Consider the following 18,095-nt stretch of genomic DNA (forward strand, 5'->3'; position numbering starts at 1 on the left):
GATAATGCTGCACTGCCCACAAAAATCTAGTGATCTCAATGGCGTAGATTTCGCGACTCCTGATGTTAATTTGAATCTGGTGTCAAGGGGTTCTCCAGGTGCCCAGCAACAGTGATGTCATCAAGCAGGACAAGCAGCCAATCACATTGAAGTATTTTCACAGGCAGCAAACCAGGCAGTAAAATGCACTGATTATACTTTTTTTTTAAATTACAGAGAGCGAAGTAAATGATTGGGACATGCACATTAGAATTTGAAATATCATCAATAAACTTCAATATATATGTTATCAACTATTGTATTTTTTTATTTCAATGGAAAAAAAATTGGCATTACAAATATAAAATCTGTCTTCCAAGGCAAAGAGGTTGTTCAGCAGTAGTTATTACTTAGTGTGCTGTCAACCCCTATTATGCCTCCTTAACAAATAATCGCTTTTTTGAGGGGAGGGTGAACAGCAATATTAGTGTAAAAGGGGATGTTCCTGTAAGTTCAATGATTTTTAATTGATTGCAGATTTCAACAATGCACCCTACGGAGAACCATAGAATCACCGATTGCAATTTTGAATCTCTGCATTTAACTGCGCATGTGCAGACTCCAAAGGTTGCTGTCAGTTTCAGAGAAAAGACTTGCATTTCTATAGCACTTTTCAATACCAATGGACATCTCAAAGTACTTTACAGCCAGTTAAGCACTTCTTGAAGTGTAGTCATTGTTATAATACAGGATATAAGCAAAGTACTGCAGATGCTGGATGATGAAGAGTCATACGGACTCAAAACGTTAACTGTGTTCCTCTCCGCAGATGCTATCAGACCTGCTGAGTTTTTCCAGCTATTTTTGTTTTTATTATAATATAGGAAACTGATGTAAAAAAAAATACAGAAAAAAGAGCAATAATAGAGGGTGGACAATTTTGCCATCATTACTACCACAAAATCTGGGCCAATTAGTGGAGGAAAACATCTTCTACGGTACTCTAACAGAAGAGCTGCACCAATGCTGCATTTTTGTTTTCTACACCAGCTATCATATGGATTCAGATGCCAGGACAGTTAGCAGAACAAATCTGTATTTCTACATGAAGAAGTTCTCCAAGTCAACAAGTCTATGTGTGTTCTTTAGTTTTATAACAATATGTGAATGTAAGTTGAACTCATTGTACCAAGTGACTTTCACCATACTATTGTGAAGCAGTTTACAAATTGAATCAATTGTTGCCTCATTTACAGAAAGGTTGAAGGAGAGGCTGTTAAGACTGGAAGGGAGGAGTGCAGAGTTTATCTAGCCCCACTACTCCACAGGTTGCACCATTAGTTTAAAAGTTTAATTCACTCACCAAAATGGCCAATTATTTACCTTTGCTACTGTTAAACCCAGAATAAAAGAGACTTTAACCAGTCTTCTTTCAATAAATTCAGAATGATTGATTCATTATAAAACAAAACTTTTTTTTTAAAAGTTGCAAGAACTGGATAACACACAATTGTACTCTAGAAGTATGATTATCTATTCCTTTTTAAAAATATCCCAGCACCCGCGCACACACAAAGGACAGACAGATAGGGTCTCTCTGCAGAGATGGGCTTTAGAGGATAGGCATTATAAAATAAAGGATAAAGTTCACAGGGTCTTGACACTGTCACTCTGGAGTTCCCTCGTGCGAAGGTGGGCCGCTGGTCCCTGTAGACATCTGGAGGTTCTCACCAACAGAGCTTTGGCGTGGAGGAGAATATAGAGCTGGACCAGTTCTTCCTGTCTCAGCTTTGCAGGTCCAAAATGCAGACAAGTTACACTCAGAGAAGGATTCTCTGGCTACAGGTTTATAATCACATACAGAATTTCAGCCAAGGCAGAGAGAGAGAGAGAGGCAGTTAGGGTAGCCTTCCTGCTCAGCTTACTCTCCAAGAAGACTGAATTCACAAAACAACAGGTTCAAACTAAAGCTTGTCTGCCATGTGATTTCCAGTAAATCACTCGCCTGCACATTTACCAGCTTTTTTCCCCCCATCAATTAAAGTGAATACTGTTCAAAACAAATAAACAGCTCTTCCTCAAATACCATGTTGATCAGGTGATTTCTTGGAAAAGGTATGCTTGTTGACAGTTCCAAAGTGAACTTATGACTTTTTTTTAAAAAAAACAGCTCCAGGTCAGTATCCAAATGTCCAGATAATGCAATGTCATTCCATATTTTAAAAGAAAAACCAAGTTTATGAAGATATGGTTTTCCCAACAAGACTATGAGCTATGAAGATGTATGAGCTACAAAGATCTAGTCTAGGGATACTTCCTTGCTACACTCCCAAGTTTCACTTCCATACCAGAAGATAAAGGGAAGCAGGAGTCTGCTTTATTTAAAAAAAACATAATTGGTATTGGACCTTCATGGGGGAGAATATCTGGGCAACAGTGGCCACAATATTATAGAACCAAAGGTGCTTAATATCTAAATTAATTTCAAATTTCAATAGGACTAACTTTAATAGAATGACATAAGATTTGGAACATGTAAATTGGTCAAGCCTCTTGGGTGAATCTGACTGATGTGGAATATAAATGTCAATTTGTTAAGAGTAAATGTAGATATATGGAAACCATGTATGTCCCTGAAATCAATAGGAAATGTGGACAGGTCATATACTAAGAGAAATAAGACAGAAACAAAAATGTTTTCCTAAATTGAAAGTATATAATACACTGAAAAACAAATACCAGCACCAAAACAGATTGGAAATTGTAGTGTTTAATTGTTCTGTGTTTGATTATGCAAGTTTGTTTACTATTCATGTTCACTGTGCTTGTTTCGCTAAGCCTCGGTGTGGACTTAGAGAAAAGTAAACAAACTGTGGAAGTTGCTGGAAGCTAGAGCTGTAAGCATGGAGCAGACATTTTAAAGTACTATGAATAAATTCCTGTTACATACATAGAACCTGGTGACATATCTGCATAGCTCTGAGATATAAAATATACAAAAGGAATAACTGTAGTTGATCTAATACAAGCCTTAAAGTTAATGGAAAAGAACATCATGGACAACTGAATTAGCAAAAGGGAAAGCTTTTCCTGTTATGTGAGTCAGAGGACAATCAAAGGCGCATTAGTCTATTGAAAGATACCCAATGACTCACAGGATATGTTAGATACTGAATAAGTATTTTTATTTTTATTCAATCATGGAATACGGGTGTTGCTGGCTAGGCCAGCATTTATTGCCCATCCCTAATTGTAATTAAAAAGGTGATGGTGTGCTGCTTTCTTGAAACACTGCAGTCCATATGGAGTGAGTACACCCACAATACTGTAAGGGACTTCCAGGATTTTGAGGGGATTAACCCTGGTTCAATGAAGAGTGCAGGAAGGCATGCCGGGGGCAGAACCAAGCATAACTAAAAATGAGGTGCCAACCTAGTGAAGCTACAGCACAGGGCTACTTGTGTGCCAAACAGCATAAGCAGCAAGCAACAGACAGAGCTAAGCGATTCCAGAACCAATGGATCAGATCTAAGTTCTGCAGTCCTGCCACAACCTGTCATGAATGGTGGTAGACAATTAACCAACTTACTGGAAGAGGAGACTCCACAAATATCCCCATCCTCAATTACGGGGGAGCCTAGCACATCAGTGCAAAAGATAAGGCTGAAGCATTTGCAACAACACAAACTTGGTGGGAATGTGTGTGGTGAGGAGGGTGTTAAGAGGCTTCAAGGCGACTTAAACAGATTGACCGTCAAGCATTTTGCACCAGGATTTACTCAAGATGGTACAGAACTGACATCTTAGATGAGGATATTGCTTTTGAAAGAATAAGGAACACTAAAATAGATCGGGTTGCTGGTCCAGACGATATTTACCTGAGAATCCTTAAGGAGATGAAACAGGTACTGTTTCAAGATATAGATGAGAGTGAGGACAGCAGAGGATGCTCAATTACAAGCAGATCTTGATGTGTTGGGTGATTAGGCTCATTTAGCAAATTATGTTTAACATAGAAAAGTGTCACATCATTCATGAGAAGGCCATATATCAAAAATATACATACACCCTGTGGGAAAAATGATTAAAACCTGTGGTGAGAGATCTGGGTGTTTTAGTGCTATCAATCTCTAAAGCTCCGAAACCAATGCTGTAAAACTATAACCGAAGTGAACAATGTATTGACAGGACACTTTACTGTAAAACAAAACTTGCGATTTAATCTTGTATAAGACCTTGGTTAGGTCTCAGCTAGAATACTGCACCCAGTTTTGATCCCCTCATATGATGAGGTTTTTGAGGCTTTATATCCTTTATAGAAGCATAAAGTGGGGTTGATAAGATTGAGGTTTATAAAATAACAAATAAACTAGATTGTGCTTATGTAGACCAATTATTTCAACTGACTAAATTAAGGAGGGCCAGGAGCCACATTCACAAATCATGCAAAGCATAATTAAGTTGAATGTTAGATGGATCTATTCCCAGAGAATAATGTACCTGTGAAACAGGTTGTCAGCTTGTGTGGTAAATGCCAATTCTCTGTATTCCTTTGAACAATAGTTAAGATTTGTTTTTGACTGGGTTATATTATTTTGTACTGTTAGTAAGCATTCGGTAATGTAAATCAGAACCAATGTGATCTCCTGAACATCTTTACACCTAAGATCAGAAAGGAAGTTTTCATCTTTTCTCCTAATTAGTGTGGGTTTTTTAGTTTCTCCTTGGATATTGCTTGGCTGCAAATGGACGAGAAGTGCATGTATTGTGATGTGTAAGGAATTACTACTATGTAGGACAGGCTGGATGGAACAGTCAATAATTTTCATACATATGTGGCAACCATTTACGGGAGTGGCCGATGCCTCTGAACCCAAGCAGATACCTGCAACAGACCCCAATTCATAATAGATGACTAGCATGGTAGAATAGTCTGCAGTCACTCGATGCTTAGGTTCATTCATGGAGAATAGTCACTTCAAGGTACCAGATGATCCTCCTGGAACTAAGAGTCAGTTTCTTTGGAATAAAATTAGGCATGGGGGTGAGGGTCGGGGGCAGGTGGTGAAAGAAAGAAACTGCAAAAATCATCATTCTTTGTGACGGCTGTAACCTCCTAGACAGAGTATTGCGGATAACTGATGCACTTTGGAATAGTATTGCTGATTTTTTTTCACACCGTTTCTCTATTTTTCAGTAAACTTATTCCATATTGATACCAGACTAGGTATAATCACACAAATGGCACTTACATTTTCAAAATGCAAGTAAACTGTGAATCTAATGATTAAGTGAATGAATCAGAGAAGAGTTCTTGTGATATTTGCAGAAAAGTAGCAAGCTTTAACATTTCCATTCTGACAACTTTAATTAAATTGCCACCTGAGTCTAACCACCAACAGTCTTTTTACCACTAACTGTTACGTTGGGCCAAGGGTGCAGGATATTCAACACAGATCAGCATGAATAATTTTTTTTAATTTTGAACTTGAAAAATGTGAACTAGAAACTGAAGCACAAACTTGTCAGTGTTGTAAGTTTACTGCCTGATTTTCTAGAAAAGAAATTATTACTTGAAAAAGAAAATAGACCTGCGACAATTTTTGTTCGGAGCCTTTATTCATCTCAAATAGTTATTTTAATAAGTCAATAATCATACATGATGTTGCATGCTTTAGGTGTGTTATCCATCCTTAAGCAATAGCAAAATGTAAGGTACTGGCAAGCAGACAAGGTGGCTGACCGTTTTTGAAATTTAGTCCAATGTCAGAAGTGGGAGAGAAGATTAGGTAGGCATGTGGCTTGAGGCCCAAAACAGGTGAAGAAAAGACTCAAGTGGTAAAATAAATTATATCAGAGATGGCTGCTGACAACAGCAGGATGCTGGAGAAATAGCCAAGGGCATAAAATGCTGCCATGTAAATACAAGTATACTATGGGATATTTTTTGGCTTGCTACTGCCTTCATTTTGAGTGCTAACAATATGTAGAAAGAATGAAAGTCCAGTGAACATCAATTCCTCCGGATTCTCACTCAGTTTGATATTATGCCAGGGGTGGGCACCTGAATCTCCAGCCAGAAGGCAGGAGCTTAATTGACATATTTTCAAAGTTCTGTATGCTCCTCAGTTTACTATCCGCAGAGTCTTTAGCATGCCAGTGAAGCCTGATGGGGTAACTAGACCATAGACGGTCAGCCTTATATGGTATTGTACAGAAGGAAAGCATGTCAGGGTTATCACTGCTTGTTTGCTGACACCTGTCAAATGTCAACCATTTCTGTAGATCCTGGCAAAGCCATCTGGGAATGACTGTGGTAACTTACTTTCTTACAGGCTGGATCAGCAGAGGGAGAAATGTTGCACTCTGCCATCATTAGCAAAAACACCAGCAGCTACCAGCACAGATCGAGGCACAGTAATGGTCTGCTGTGGCCCGAGACTTGGGTACATCTTATGCAGGCATGCTACACCACACACCAATAGGATAGTGTTGTACAGTGATATAGGACAAATCCTACCTGCCTCTTTGCAAGTTATCTGTTGCACAGACACCACCTCAACCTCGATAGCCATTAGAAGCTAAGGCAAGGCTGCATTGTCACTCGATTGCAGACTCATGCCAAAAGTCCCTTTCCCATGGTCTGACATTTCTTCACTGCATGACACTTCAGTCTTGATGAAAGTTGCTGATATTTTTTAATGCTCTCCAATAATTTTCTAAATTGTCGGTCCCTCTAATTATTTTCATCCATTTAAAAATGGCTTGAAGGAATTTTAATCTCTTGCAATCCTGTCATCCTAGAATGGAGGAGGAGTTTGGACCTGGAATTGAGAATCATTATACAAATAAGACTACACATGAAATTGCTTCTATTTGCACTTGGGATTCTAGCAGGTCTTAAAAGCAGTGCACATTAGAATACAATTATTTTAAACTTGAAGATGAAAACTAAGAAAATTTAAAGCACAGAAGGAGACCATTCAGCCTATGGTGTCTGTGCCACTACTCTCTGGGTGAAAAAAAAAATCCTCAGCTCTCCTGTAATCCTTCTGCCAATTATTTTAAATCTATACCCTCTGATTATTGACCTGTCTGCTAAGGGAAATAGATCCTTCGTATCCATTCTATCTGGGCCCATTATAATTTAATAAACCTCGATTAAATCTCCCCTCAGGCCTCTCTGTTGCAAAGAAAACAACACTAGCCTATCTGATCTTTCCTCATAGCTAAAATTATCAATTTCTGGCAACACCCTCATAAATCTCTTCTGTACCCTCCCTAGTGCAATCATATCCATTCTGTAATGCAGTGATCAGGCAGTACTGTAAGCAGTATTCTGGCTGTGGCCTAACTAGTGCTTTATACAATTCTAGCATAACCTCCCTGCTCTTGTATTTCATGTCTCGGCTATTAAGGAAAGTATCCCGCATGCTTTCATAACCACTTTATCTACCTATACTGTTACCTTCAGGGGCTTGTAGACATACACTCCAAGATGTCCCTCTACACTTCTTAGACTACCATTTATTGTGCTTCCCTTGTCTGTCAGCCCTCTCCAAATGCATTCTCTCTCATTTCTCCAAATTTCATTTAACACATTTCTGCCCACCTGACCAGTTCATTGATATATTCCTGCAGTCTTACAGCATTCTTCCTTGTGTCACTCATATATCCACAAAATGCAAGTACCTTGTCCTAAGCCCTGCAGGATCCCTCTGAAAACAGCCTTCCAAAAGCACCTAGCAACCCATGCTTCCTGCCACTGAGCTAATTTTGGAAACAATTTGCCACTTTCCCTTGGATCCCACAGACTCTTACTTTTCTGCCCAGTCCGCCACATAGGATCTTGTCAAAAGCCTTGCTAAAGTCCATGTAGAAGACATCAAATGCACTACCTTCATCGATCTTCCTGGTTACCTCCTCAAAAAATTCAATCGTTAGTCAGATGCAACCTTCCTTAGCAAATCCATGCTGACTGTCCTTGATTACTCTGCACCTTCCTAAATGATGATTGTAGCGTCCCTCAGAATTTTTCCATTAATTTTCCCGCCACTGAGCCTAGGCTGGCTGGCCTTTATTAACTCGGCCTATGCCTTCCTTCCTTTTTGAACAATGGCACATTAGCAGTCCTCTGACGCCATACCAGTAGCCAGAGAGAATTGGAAAATAATGTTCAGTGTCTACAATATTTCCATTTTGCTTCTCTTAGCTGTGACACTTCATCTGGCCCTGGCAACTTATCCACTTTCCAATGATGTTAAAAACCCCTTAATATTTCCTCACTGTTTTTATAACATCTTTCAAGCCCCTTAATTACATTATCTGCATCACCCCCTCTTTTGTGAAGGCAGCCACCAAAGTATTCATCAAGAACCATGCTTACATCTTCTGCCACCACACAAAATGTACTTTTTTTTTGGTTCATTAATCAGCCTCAATCTTTCCTTAGGCCTGGATTATTCCTATGGCGGGTGGGCTGGGCAGGAGCGGGCACAGAGCTGCTCGCCGCCCACGATCAGCTGTGTGTTGCCATTTTACGTGGGCGGGCCAATTAAGGCCCACCCAGCGTAATATGCGGCCGTAGCGTTCAGCGCTACCTGTGTGGGTGGGAGGGAGAGTCGGGGCCAGTGCTCTTTCATGCATGAAGCACGGAGCTGCCACAGGAAGATTGAATGGATGTGAGAATAATTAAAGAATCGGTTTAAAAATTTATTCAAACATGTCCCTTCGTGTGACTGTGTCACATGAGTTGGGACATGTTTGTAAAGGTGGGAAAATGTATTTATTTATTTTATAAAAGCTTCAGGAAACCTCATCCCGCCCGTGGATGAGGTTTCCTGTAAAACGCGAAGGCTGCTTGAGCTTTTTGCCTGCCCGCCAACCTTAAGGTTGGATGGGCAGCGTTCTTAAGTATTTTAAGTAATTTCTCAATGGCCTTAATAGGCTCTTAACAATATCGCGACAATGTTGGGATGCAAGCCTGACGTCATTTACACGTTGGCATGTTGGACCCGCCCCCACATGCCAGCTGGAAGATTCTGCCCTTAGTTATCCTTGTTTTTCTTCTTTAAAACATCTTTGGTTTTCCTTGATTTTACGTGCCAATATATTTTCATGCCCTCTCTTCACTTTCCTAATTTTTTTTATTTTAACCCCTGCATTTTATATTCTCCTCTCAGTCACCTGCAGTATTGAGCTCTCTGTACTGACCAAAGCTTCTGTTTTATCTCTGTATGCTCTTTGATATCCAGGGGAGTTCTAGATTTGAGTGTCACCCTTTTTCCTTCTGGAAACATATCCGTTCTGAACTACCTCTATCTCCTCCATGAATATCCCCACTGTTTTGACACTGATTTACCTTTAATTAGCTGTTTCCAGTCAACTTCATATCACAGCTTAGTAAAACTGGTGTTTCCCCGAATTAAAACTTTTACTCTTTGTCTATCCTTGTTCTTTTCCATAACTACATTAAATTTAACTGAGTCAAAATGCTCTCCCACTGATACTCTTTCTACTTGCCTAGCTTCATTTCCTAAAACTAAATCTGGAACTGTCCCTTCTCTTGTTGGACTTTCTACATATCGGCAAAAAGTTCTCCTGATTGCATTTTGGGCATTCTGTACCCTCAATACCTTTAATATTGATTTTATCCTAGTTAATATTAGGATAGTTAAAATCCACTGAAATTGCCTCTATACTCCAAAACCAAAATATTAAGTATTTTAAAACAATTTTGTTTTGACTGGGATGGGAGGAGTGCGCAGTTTATCTAGCCCCACTACTCCACAGGTCATACCATTAGTGTAAATGTTTAATTCACTCACCAAAATGGCCTATTATTTACCTTCGCTACTGTTAGACCCAGAATAAAAGGGGCTTTAACCAGGCTTCTTTCAATAAACTCAGAATGATTGATTTATTATAAAACAAAACTTTTTTAAAAAAGGTTGCAAGAAGAGGTTAACACATAATTTGTAATCTGAAAGTGGAACTACCTGAACCTTTTAAAATTTTCCAGCACCTGCGCGTGCGTACACACACACACACACACAAAGGACAAACAAATAGGGTTTCTGCAGGGATGGGTGGTTGAAGAAAAAAACTTTATAAGGAGGATGACACTGTCGATCTGATGCTTCTTTGTGCGAGAATTGGTCACTAGTCCCAGTAGATGTCTGGAGGATTTCACCAATGGAGCTTCAGTGTGGTGGAGAATAGAGCTGGATAAATCTTTCTCATCTCAGCCTCTCAGGTTTCCAAATACAGACAAGTTCCACTAAGATGAGGATTCCTAGCTGGATACCAATAACCACACTGCATTTCAAGAAAGGCAAGGAGCGTGCAAGCTGGGCAGCTTTTCTCCTTCTCAGTTCATTCCCAACTGAGCTCAAAACCAAGTTCAAAACATAACTCATCTCTGTCAGGTGATTTCCAGTAAGTCACTAAAGCCTTTGCCTTTAAAAGTTTTTTTTTTCCAGCCATTAAAGTAATTACTGTTCAAATAAGCAAATAACTCTCCTCCTCAAGTACCACCCTGGTCAGGTGATTTCTTGGAAAAGGCATGCTTGCTCACATTCCGAGCTGAACATAAAACCTTTCTTTTTAAAAAAATGCAAACGTTCAAATAATGCAATGTCCTTCCAAACTTTAAAAGATACAGTTCTTGAAGATGTGGTTCTAACAATTTGGTGATCATTCAAATATACTGCACCATTTTTAAAGAAAAAACAAATTGTTTCTGATCTGACATTGAATTATGACAATTGTGCCAGTTTCTTTTTAAATTATGACATTACAAGAGAACGGTAACGCATTTTAGGGAAGAATCTGTCACCAGCGGTGAATTTTAATTAATTTTTCTCTGCAGTCAATTTTTTTCCCTCTTGAGGTTACTGCCTTCTTATTATTTTTTGTAATCTTCAGATCAACTACCTCAGCACAGACTGGGATCTCAGTTACAACCTTCCCTGCCATGTTTCCAAGCCAAAGGCACAGAGGCCAAAAAAAACATTATCTCACTAAGTTCAGCAAACTGAGCATTAAACAGGAATCAATCCACTCACTTACATGCTGCCTTTACTAAGTTAATTAGTAGGAAATGGGAACTTGGGATATTGGGGGATCTAGAAACACGTTTTGTTACGAGCAGCTGCCAAAGCTGATTTGTTTTAAAGATGATTTTTCTTAAAAACCAAGGTAGGCATGTAGCTTTAGCACCTTTTCCCCACTGGGGAGAATTCTGAAATACAAGAGTACAGGAAACTATGAATATCATTGTGAAAATAATGCAACATGCTTTCTTCAAAATTTAAATATTTTTTCTTTTTAAAGAAATAAGAACCTGTTCCATCGATTATTTAACATTTTAGCAAAAACCACAAGCTCCCCTTTTCTATCCACTAGGTATTACAATGATTACAAATGAGATACTGTTCAAGGTGGAATCTGTGTATTGGCCCATAAATAGAAAGAATTAGAGGGTTAGTGATTTTATGTTCCAAGGACAGAAGAACAAACATCTCATGTTGAGCTTATTAAAATATATTAATGTCTTAGGGTTAAACAATACCATTTATCTACTCTACACTTACAAATTAAATACATAAGTCTGGTTATCAAGCAGTCTCTAATCAGTATGAATTGAATTTTCATTAAAACCCCATATTTAAGCTTGCTGGTTTATAGTAACTCCCAGGAAGGGAGGATGAGAAAGAGAGGCAATCCAAAGTCTTCAATGCATTGAAACAGATGTTTTATTGCTGTCAATAAGATTCAACAACTTATTTTGCATCAGATAAATTCATAGAGGAAATCTCATCAGAACCCTTTCAAAAATCCAGAAGTTGGAAAGAACTACATTCAGCTTCACCATTCTTTCACCTCTCTTTGCTGATTTCCTTTCAATGGGTTTTGAAAATTGGAATAAAATCATTGAAAGGAATTGGCTTGAAGGAATAATCAAAACTACCATAAACCACAGAGTGTAAGTCGACCCGGCATATAAAATGACCCATTTCTGCAGACTCAAAAATCATGTTTTTAACATATGTTCAGCATATAAATTGACCATCTTTTCAGCCACAACATGCAATACTTGGATTAGTAGTCAGATTTAATTTTTCACCCCACAAACACAAATTTTACTTACCAGCACCTGATAACTGGTTACAAGGGATTAAGAAGGATTTACAGGCTGCGTTGTGAAGAAGCATAGGAGTTTGATACGCCCATTCCACTGATGACATTTCAAAATGCCAATCACCTACAACCACCATTCACCATTTTTTACTGGGTGTATAAGCCAACCCCCATTTTTGGAGGGAGTTTTCGAGGCCTCAAAGGTTGACTTATATGCTGACATCTATGATAATGTGTCAAGATGATGAACTGATTTACAAATTTTAGGTGAGACTGTAGCTGAAGCACTCACTGTATTAATGTGGCACTCCTATTAGTTCAATTCCTTTATATGAGGAAGTTCAATAACTCCATCGGTGTTGATAATTATAAAAATTAACCTCTCCTAACAAAAAAACACTGAGGCAGGCAAAGAAAAACAGAAGTTTCAAAAGGAACTGTTGGTATCACTACTTTTTTTTAAAAAATAAAGTTACACAACGGAACTTCTAAATTCTTTTTCTTAAAATGTTTTTGAAAATTACTGGCTCAGAAGATATACTAATTGAGATTCTGGGGAATCTGAATGATTAAAACCAGAGCTTTTCTGCTTTATGTTTACCACTGAAAGGATCATAAATGTCTATAGCAGTAACCTTACTGTAAACTCAAGACCTTAAAGAATGCTGCAAATGAGCAAGTATAAAAATGTGAATTTGCATGCAAGAGTGTACAAGTTTTCAAGAAAACTGGAACATCTTGGAAGTAATGTGAATTTGTGTGACATGATACACATCAAATTATGGGTCGTTTAGCAGCTTCACCTGTTAAATCGGAGCCAAAGAGCTACTTGAGCATCGGATGACCTATTTTTATAGGTTTCACTGGACGTAGTTTGATATTTTGGCTTCAGCAGTTTTACCACACTAATTTGGTCATAAGGTCTTAAACTACATCAGTATACTGGCATTATCTTAACATCAAAATTATAATATCAATGCATCAGTCTTGAAAACCCTTACACCTCTTTACTCCCCTTCACTGTTTTTTGAAAAGGTTTCTTTTCATATAAACAAAACACAACTGGATTACCTTAAAACCTGAAATTTCTATTGCTGTTCAAAAGCACACAAAGTAAACAGAAAATGTTACCTATTAGCAAGATCTTCCTGAAAAATGTCAAAAGTGACTCTAAAATTAATTTACTTTTCTCTGGTTGATTTTAAATGGATACCTAAAGATGAAAATTCCTCTTGTATGCAACTGAACACCATAATTTTCACAACAGTAGAACCTACTCCAAAGATGGGAGCACTCATATGTAAATGACCAATAACACATCATAGTATAGTTTCAGGAGGGTTAGAGCAAATATTTGTGAAAAACAGAACAATTCTAAACTTCCCTTAGAATTTTTCAAACCTTTTTTTAAAGATTTTTTCATTCTTAAAGCACATTGTACATTGGTACTAGGACAAATTCTGTCTTGCAAAAGAATTTCACCAAATTGGTTAACTCAAGTATATTGGCAAGTGGGTCCATACTTCTAAAGTAACAGGATGATGGTATATCGAAACTGCCATATTTTGCACGAGTTCCATTTTAATATAGAAAATCTTTAGCCTTTGTTGTACAAATTACTTCTGTTTTCTCGTTCCATTACCCATATCTGTCATTATATTTCTATTTGATTTCCCCATATTTCCTGTTTACCTCTTCTTCTTTAGTTTACCCTTCTCCATATTGAATGAAGCTTCATCTGAGGAGTTGAACAAAAGCCATCAACTTCTATTTGTCAAGGAAACAATTCTGCTTCCTTCTATTATTTTTAAACATCAGCAAGCCTGTTCTGGAATGGGAGAAAGGGTAAGGATTATGTACTAGACCCTAGAAAAGGGTAGCAGAAATTCTTCAAACCAAGATGACAATAATAAATCACTTAACAAAATTGCAATACAAAACTGTTTGCTCTCTAGGTGCATTCAAAATTTTGGCTGTCCTTTGTGAAACCAAATTGAAATCTTTCAAGACTTGCACAACTGTTTGACAACTTATGGTACCATATTCATTTTTTAAAATTACATTTGTTTTGCATGGCCTATTGGAACTGAACTACCAACACTCTTCAATAATCTGCTCTGCTTATGAGCTATCTCTGGAACAGCAAAGGACTCTAATTTCTTTGTACCATTTTCCATGTAGGAATTGTTACATCCACAGCAGATACAGTCTAGACAAGACCTACGATTCGCATAACAAGGGCACCTCTGCCCCCTGCAAGTGAGAACGCTGGGGGCACATGCTGCACGGCCACATTTACACCCAGGTTTCCCTCTTGACTTTTTGCACATAGATTTCACTGAACTAGCACATTCTTGATTGCCTAACCTCTTTACAGTTTTGTACTTAGCATTGTAACTTTTCACCATATTCTTCAACCTTTCAGCGACACTGCTGTGTCTGTTATCAGTAGGCTTGTTCAAGTTGAAGGAACTTTTGTCAGATGGCGGTATGTGAGATACAGGAATCTGCTCAGTGGATGCTTGAATTATACTTTTATCCTCAGTATTTTTCATACTACATCCATCATTTGTCTGTGACATACTTTGTTTGCAAATCTTTCTACTAAAGACACTAGCCACTTTCTTCCTGTCTTTTATATTGGCATCAGCAAGATCAGTTGGTTGATTGGAGGCGAAAGATTTTTGCACCACCTGTACTTGTACAACCTGGAGTGGAGTCAATTTATTTATTATTTTCATAGCTTTATCTGTGCAACACAACACACTGGACTCCATTTCACCATGAACCAACATCTTGGCCTCTTCCAACAAAATATTTAGGTTAACTGGTGAGGTGTATTTTTCTGAAATATTCTCCAATATGGCACAGCTAGCTATGTAGTCACAAAGTTTCTTATAACAAGTTAGAAGAATATGAAGTTGCTCGTTTTCCACAAATGTTCCATAGTCTTTGCACCAACTGCAGGAAGGCTTCATTTGCATTTTCTGCCCTGTACAACTTTTACATACAAAATGTTGGCAGGCTGACTTTTTTGGACCAACTGGATTTTTCAGTAGGTTACCTAAATCAAAGAAAGAAATCTTAAAATACATATTTTGAAGCGGTTTCGACATGACTGACAAAATAAAAGCTATGTATTACACAAAATGGGGCACAAGCAGCAAAGAATTGGTCACTATGAGGCAGTTATTAATATGGTAATTCAGGTATTTAACTGACTAGTCCAATGCACTCTACAAGTTAGAACATGACATACAGATTAACAGTGAGGGGAAAATAGCATGTAGTTTTAGTTATTCCAACATAAAATAAGGAATTATGAGTAAACTTGAGGATCATCTATACAACAATAAACAAGATAACAGGAGTCTGCATGCATCCAGGAGAGGAAGATCCCACTAGACTAACTTCCTCGATTGCTTTCAGGAAGTGATAACCCAAGTGGACTGTGATATGGTGTGATGTGGTATACCTCAATTTCTAAAAGACTTTTGAAGTTTCACACAAATGCCCATTAAACTCAAAGCTGTAGGGATTCAGAAAAAATCCTGAGAATGGATAAGAAACTGACTGAAAGTTAGGAAATTAATCTTGACTGGGGAAACTATATCACAGCTGGGAAAGGATACTGAGAGAAGTAATTGAAAACTTAATATGTTTCTTTAACAATCTGGATTCAGTGATCCAATACAAAGTGGAAAATTGGTAGATGATACCAGCTAGAGGGGGAAGTGAAATTGGAAAGCGGTTCGAAAATTACAAAATAAATTGGAAGAAATATGTTAAGTGGGCATAATTTTGGCAGATGAAATTTAATGCATTTAAGTGTGATGTGCTACATATAGGAAGGAAAAATGGTTGGCATACATACATGGTATTGAACCACCCATGGATAAAGTGGAAAGCGACCTTGGAGTCTAAGGACGGAATTTTCCGTCCCCGTTGGCATTTGGCGTCTTGGCGGGCGTAAGTAGACAATACGATGGGAAGATCAAAAATCGGTTTCACGATGCCGTGAAACCAGTTTGCAATCGTCCGCTCCGCCTGCAAACTGGTTTCCCGCCGTCACATGTTGGGAAGGTCATTTTAATACATCTGCCCTGATCGCCAGAATCATCCCCCATCAAATTTACCGCCCACCACGGCAGGAAAACACGCTGGTGCAGAACATGTCTTGATAAGCGTGATGTGCAGAAGTAGAGAATTACTGTCGGGGCCTTGCTCACATTGCAGACATTCAAGGAGAAGATAATGTTGGAGCCCTACGGCAACTGGGCCTTGGAGGAACATGTGCATCGCATGCTGGATGGATTCTGATGGACATGGCTCCACCACGAAGCAGCTCATGGGAAGTACTAGGTCACCGTTGAGGGTCTGCTTCGGGACATCAGTGTCTTGGCCAATAGTCTGTTACGGATGATCGTCGAAGGGGTGGGGAGAGAGGTCCAGCTGTGAATGGGAGAGGGAGGTGTATCGGGGGTGCTGGGAGAGGAAGGTCTAAGTTTGACCAGGAATGCAAGGTGTACCGGGGGGGAGGATGTGAGGTTGGAGGAAAACGATGGTGTCAGGGGTGTGAGGTTGAGAGGGGAGGAGGGAGTATGGGTGAGGAGGATGTAATGGGCGAGAATGCGGCAATTGAGGTAGGTAGGTGTAAGGGGGGAGGAAGGTGCAAGGGAAGTACAGTGTGGATGAAGGAATACGGGGTGGACAAAGGCGTACGGGGTGAACAAAGGAGTAAGGTAGGGATGTCTAGGTAAATGTGCAAGGGAGGGGTCTGTTGAGTCGATGACTGCCTTCTGGGGAGCGAAATGAGGGCATGGTAGGAGGGAATGGTGTGAATGTGAGAGGGCAGAGTGAGCCTGTAGGGTGGTAGGGTGAGGGTGCGACTGTAGCAGTAGAAGTGAGGGTGGTTGGTAGGGTTTGGAGGCAGATATGGACCCTGGGGGTGGGAAGGTTGTGGGCTGGGAGGTCAATGCAGATGGGGGTGGGATTCTCAGGAAGATAGGGAACGTGTATGTTCACCTGGACATCCCGGAAAGAAAAGGGTTCTGGTTGGTAGCTGCCAGTGGGGAGGTAAAAGGTGATGCCAGGGAGGGGTTAACAGTGATGGGGAAAAGGACACGGGTGAATAGCGGAGGGGAAAGGATGGGGAGCTGAAGACATACTTCACTACCACCATCTTGCAAAATTGAAAGTGAAAGGAGCCTCATGCTGGGTGAGAACATGTGCTGCATGGGAGTGTGATCAGTGGGTGGGAGAGTGCAGGTCAGCTCAGCTGGACAACTGAAAGAGAACCCCAGCAGGCAGCACTGAAAATGCTTGGGACATTGAGCGAGCATGATGGGGGAAGGATCCATGTGCGTGGGAGAGTGTTTGCACAAGGCTCCAAAAAATCCTGCCACACACACACTTGTCCCTCCAGAATCACTCATGGTCTGGCTGTGTGCAGCTGAAGTGTTAGTGTGGCGGGGGGGAAAGGGATGCAGGGGGAGGACTTGCAAAGCCCGTAAATGAAGCTGAATCACACAATTACACATTATTCCGTGAAAGTGAGTATATTTTCCCATTATAAAGCGACAAAATGTGTTCACCCATGCAACCATTTGTGATCAGAAACTCTTAACTTCTCTGACATCTGCAACAGGGGTAGGGGTGCAGGCAGCCTGTACAATGGTTGGCCCTGTTGCCTCTGATGATTTCGGAGTGGGTCCTCTGGAGAACCGAGGCCTTTGGAGCCCTGCTTGCTTTGGCTGTCCTCCTGTGGTGACAGAGGATGAGACTGAGGGGGTCACAGGCAAAGGGGACTCAGAGGGAGAGGACAGCCTCAGAGATTCCAGAGTGGATGACCCAGGGGTGTCCAGCTGCCGCTCCTCCTTCCTTCAGGTGCCTGAGGGCTCCAGCCTGACTCCTTGAGGGGAAGGAGCATGGTGCCCCATTTCCTTCTTGTGTTGCCACTGCAGGAACTCACCTAT

At 39.8% G+C, this 18,095-nt stretch overlaps 1 protein-coding gene across 1 annotated transcript in view; it reads right to left on the bottom strand.

Annotated features, from left to right (window-relative positions):
• Positions 1–11,723: 11,723 nt before the first annotated feature.
• The window catches only part of LOC144683900 (E3 ubiquitin-protein ligase MSL2-like), a 29,880-nt gene continuing 23,508 nt past the window's right edge, over positions 11,724–18,095 (bottom strand). The window contains exon 2 of the mRNA XM_078547453.1: positions 11,724–15,184. Within this exon, the coding sequence (XP_078403579.1) occupies positions 14,178–15,184 (1,007 nt within the window). The 3' untranslated portion in view covers positions 11,724–14,177. The remainder of the gene's footprint in view (positions 15,185–18,095) is intronic.

Source organism: Cetorhinus maximus, chromosome 8 (genome assembly GCF_964194155.1).
Source record: "Cetorhinus maximus chromosome 8, sCetMax3.hap1.1, whole genome shotgun sequence".
NCBI classification, from domain to species: domain Eukaryota; kingdom Metazoa; phylum Chordata; class Chondrichthyes; order Lamniformes; family Cetorhinidae; genus Cetorhinus; species Cetorhinus maximus.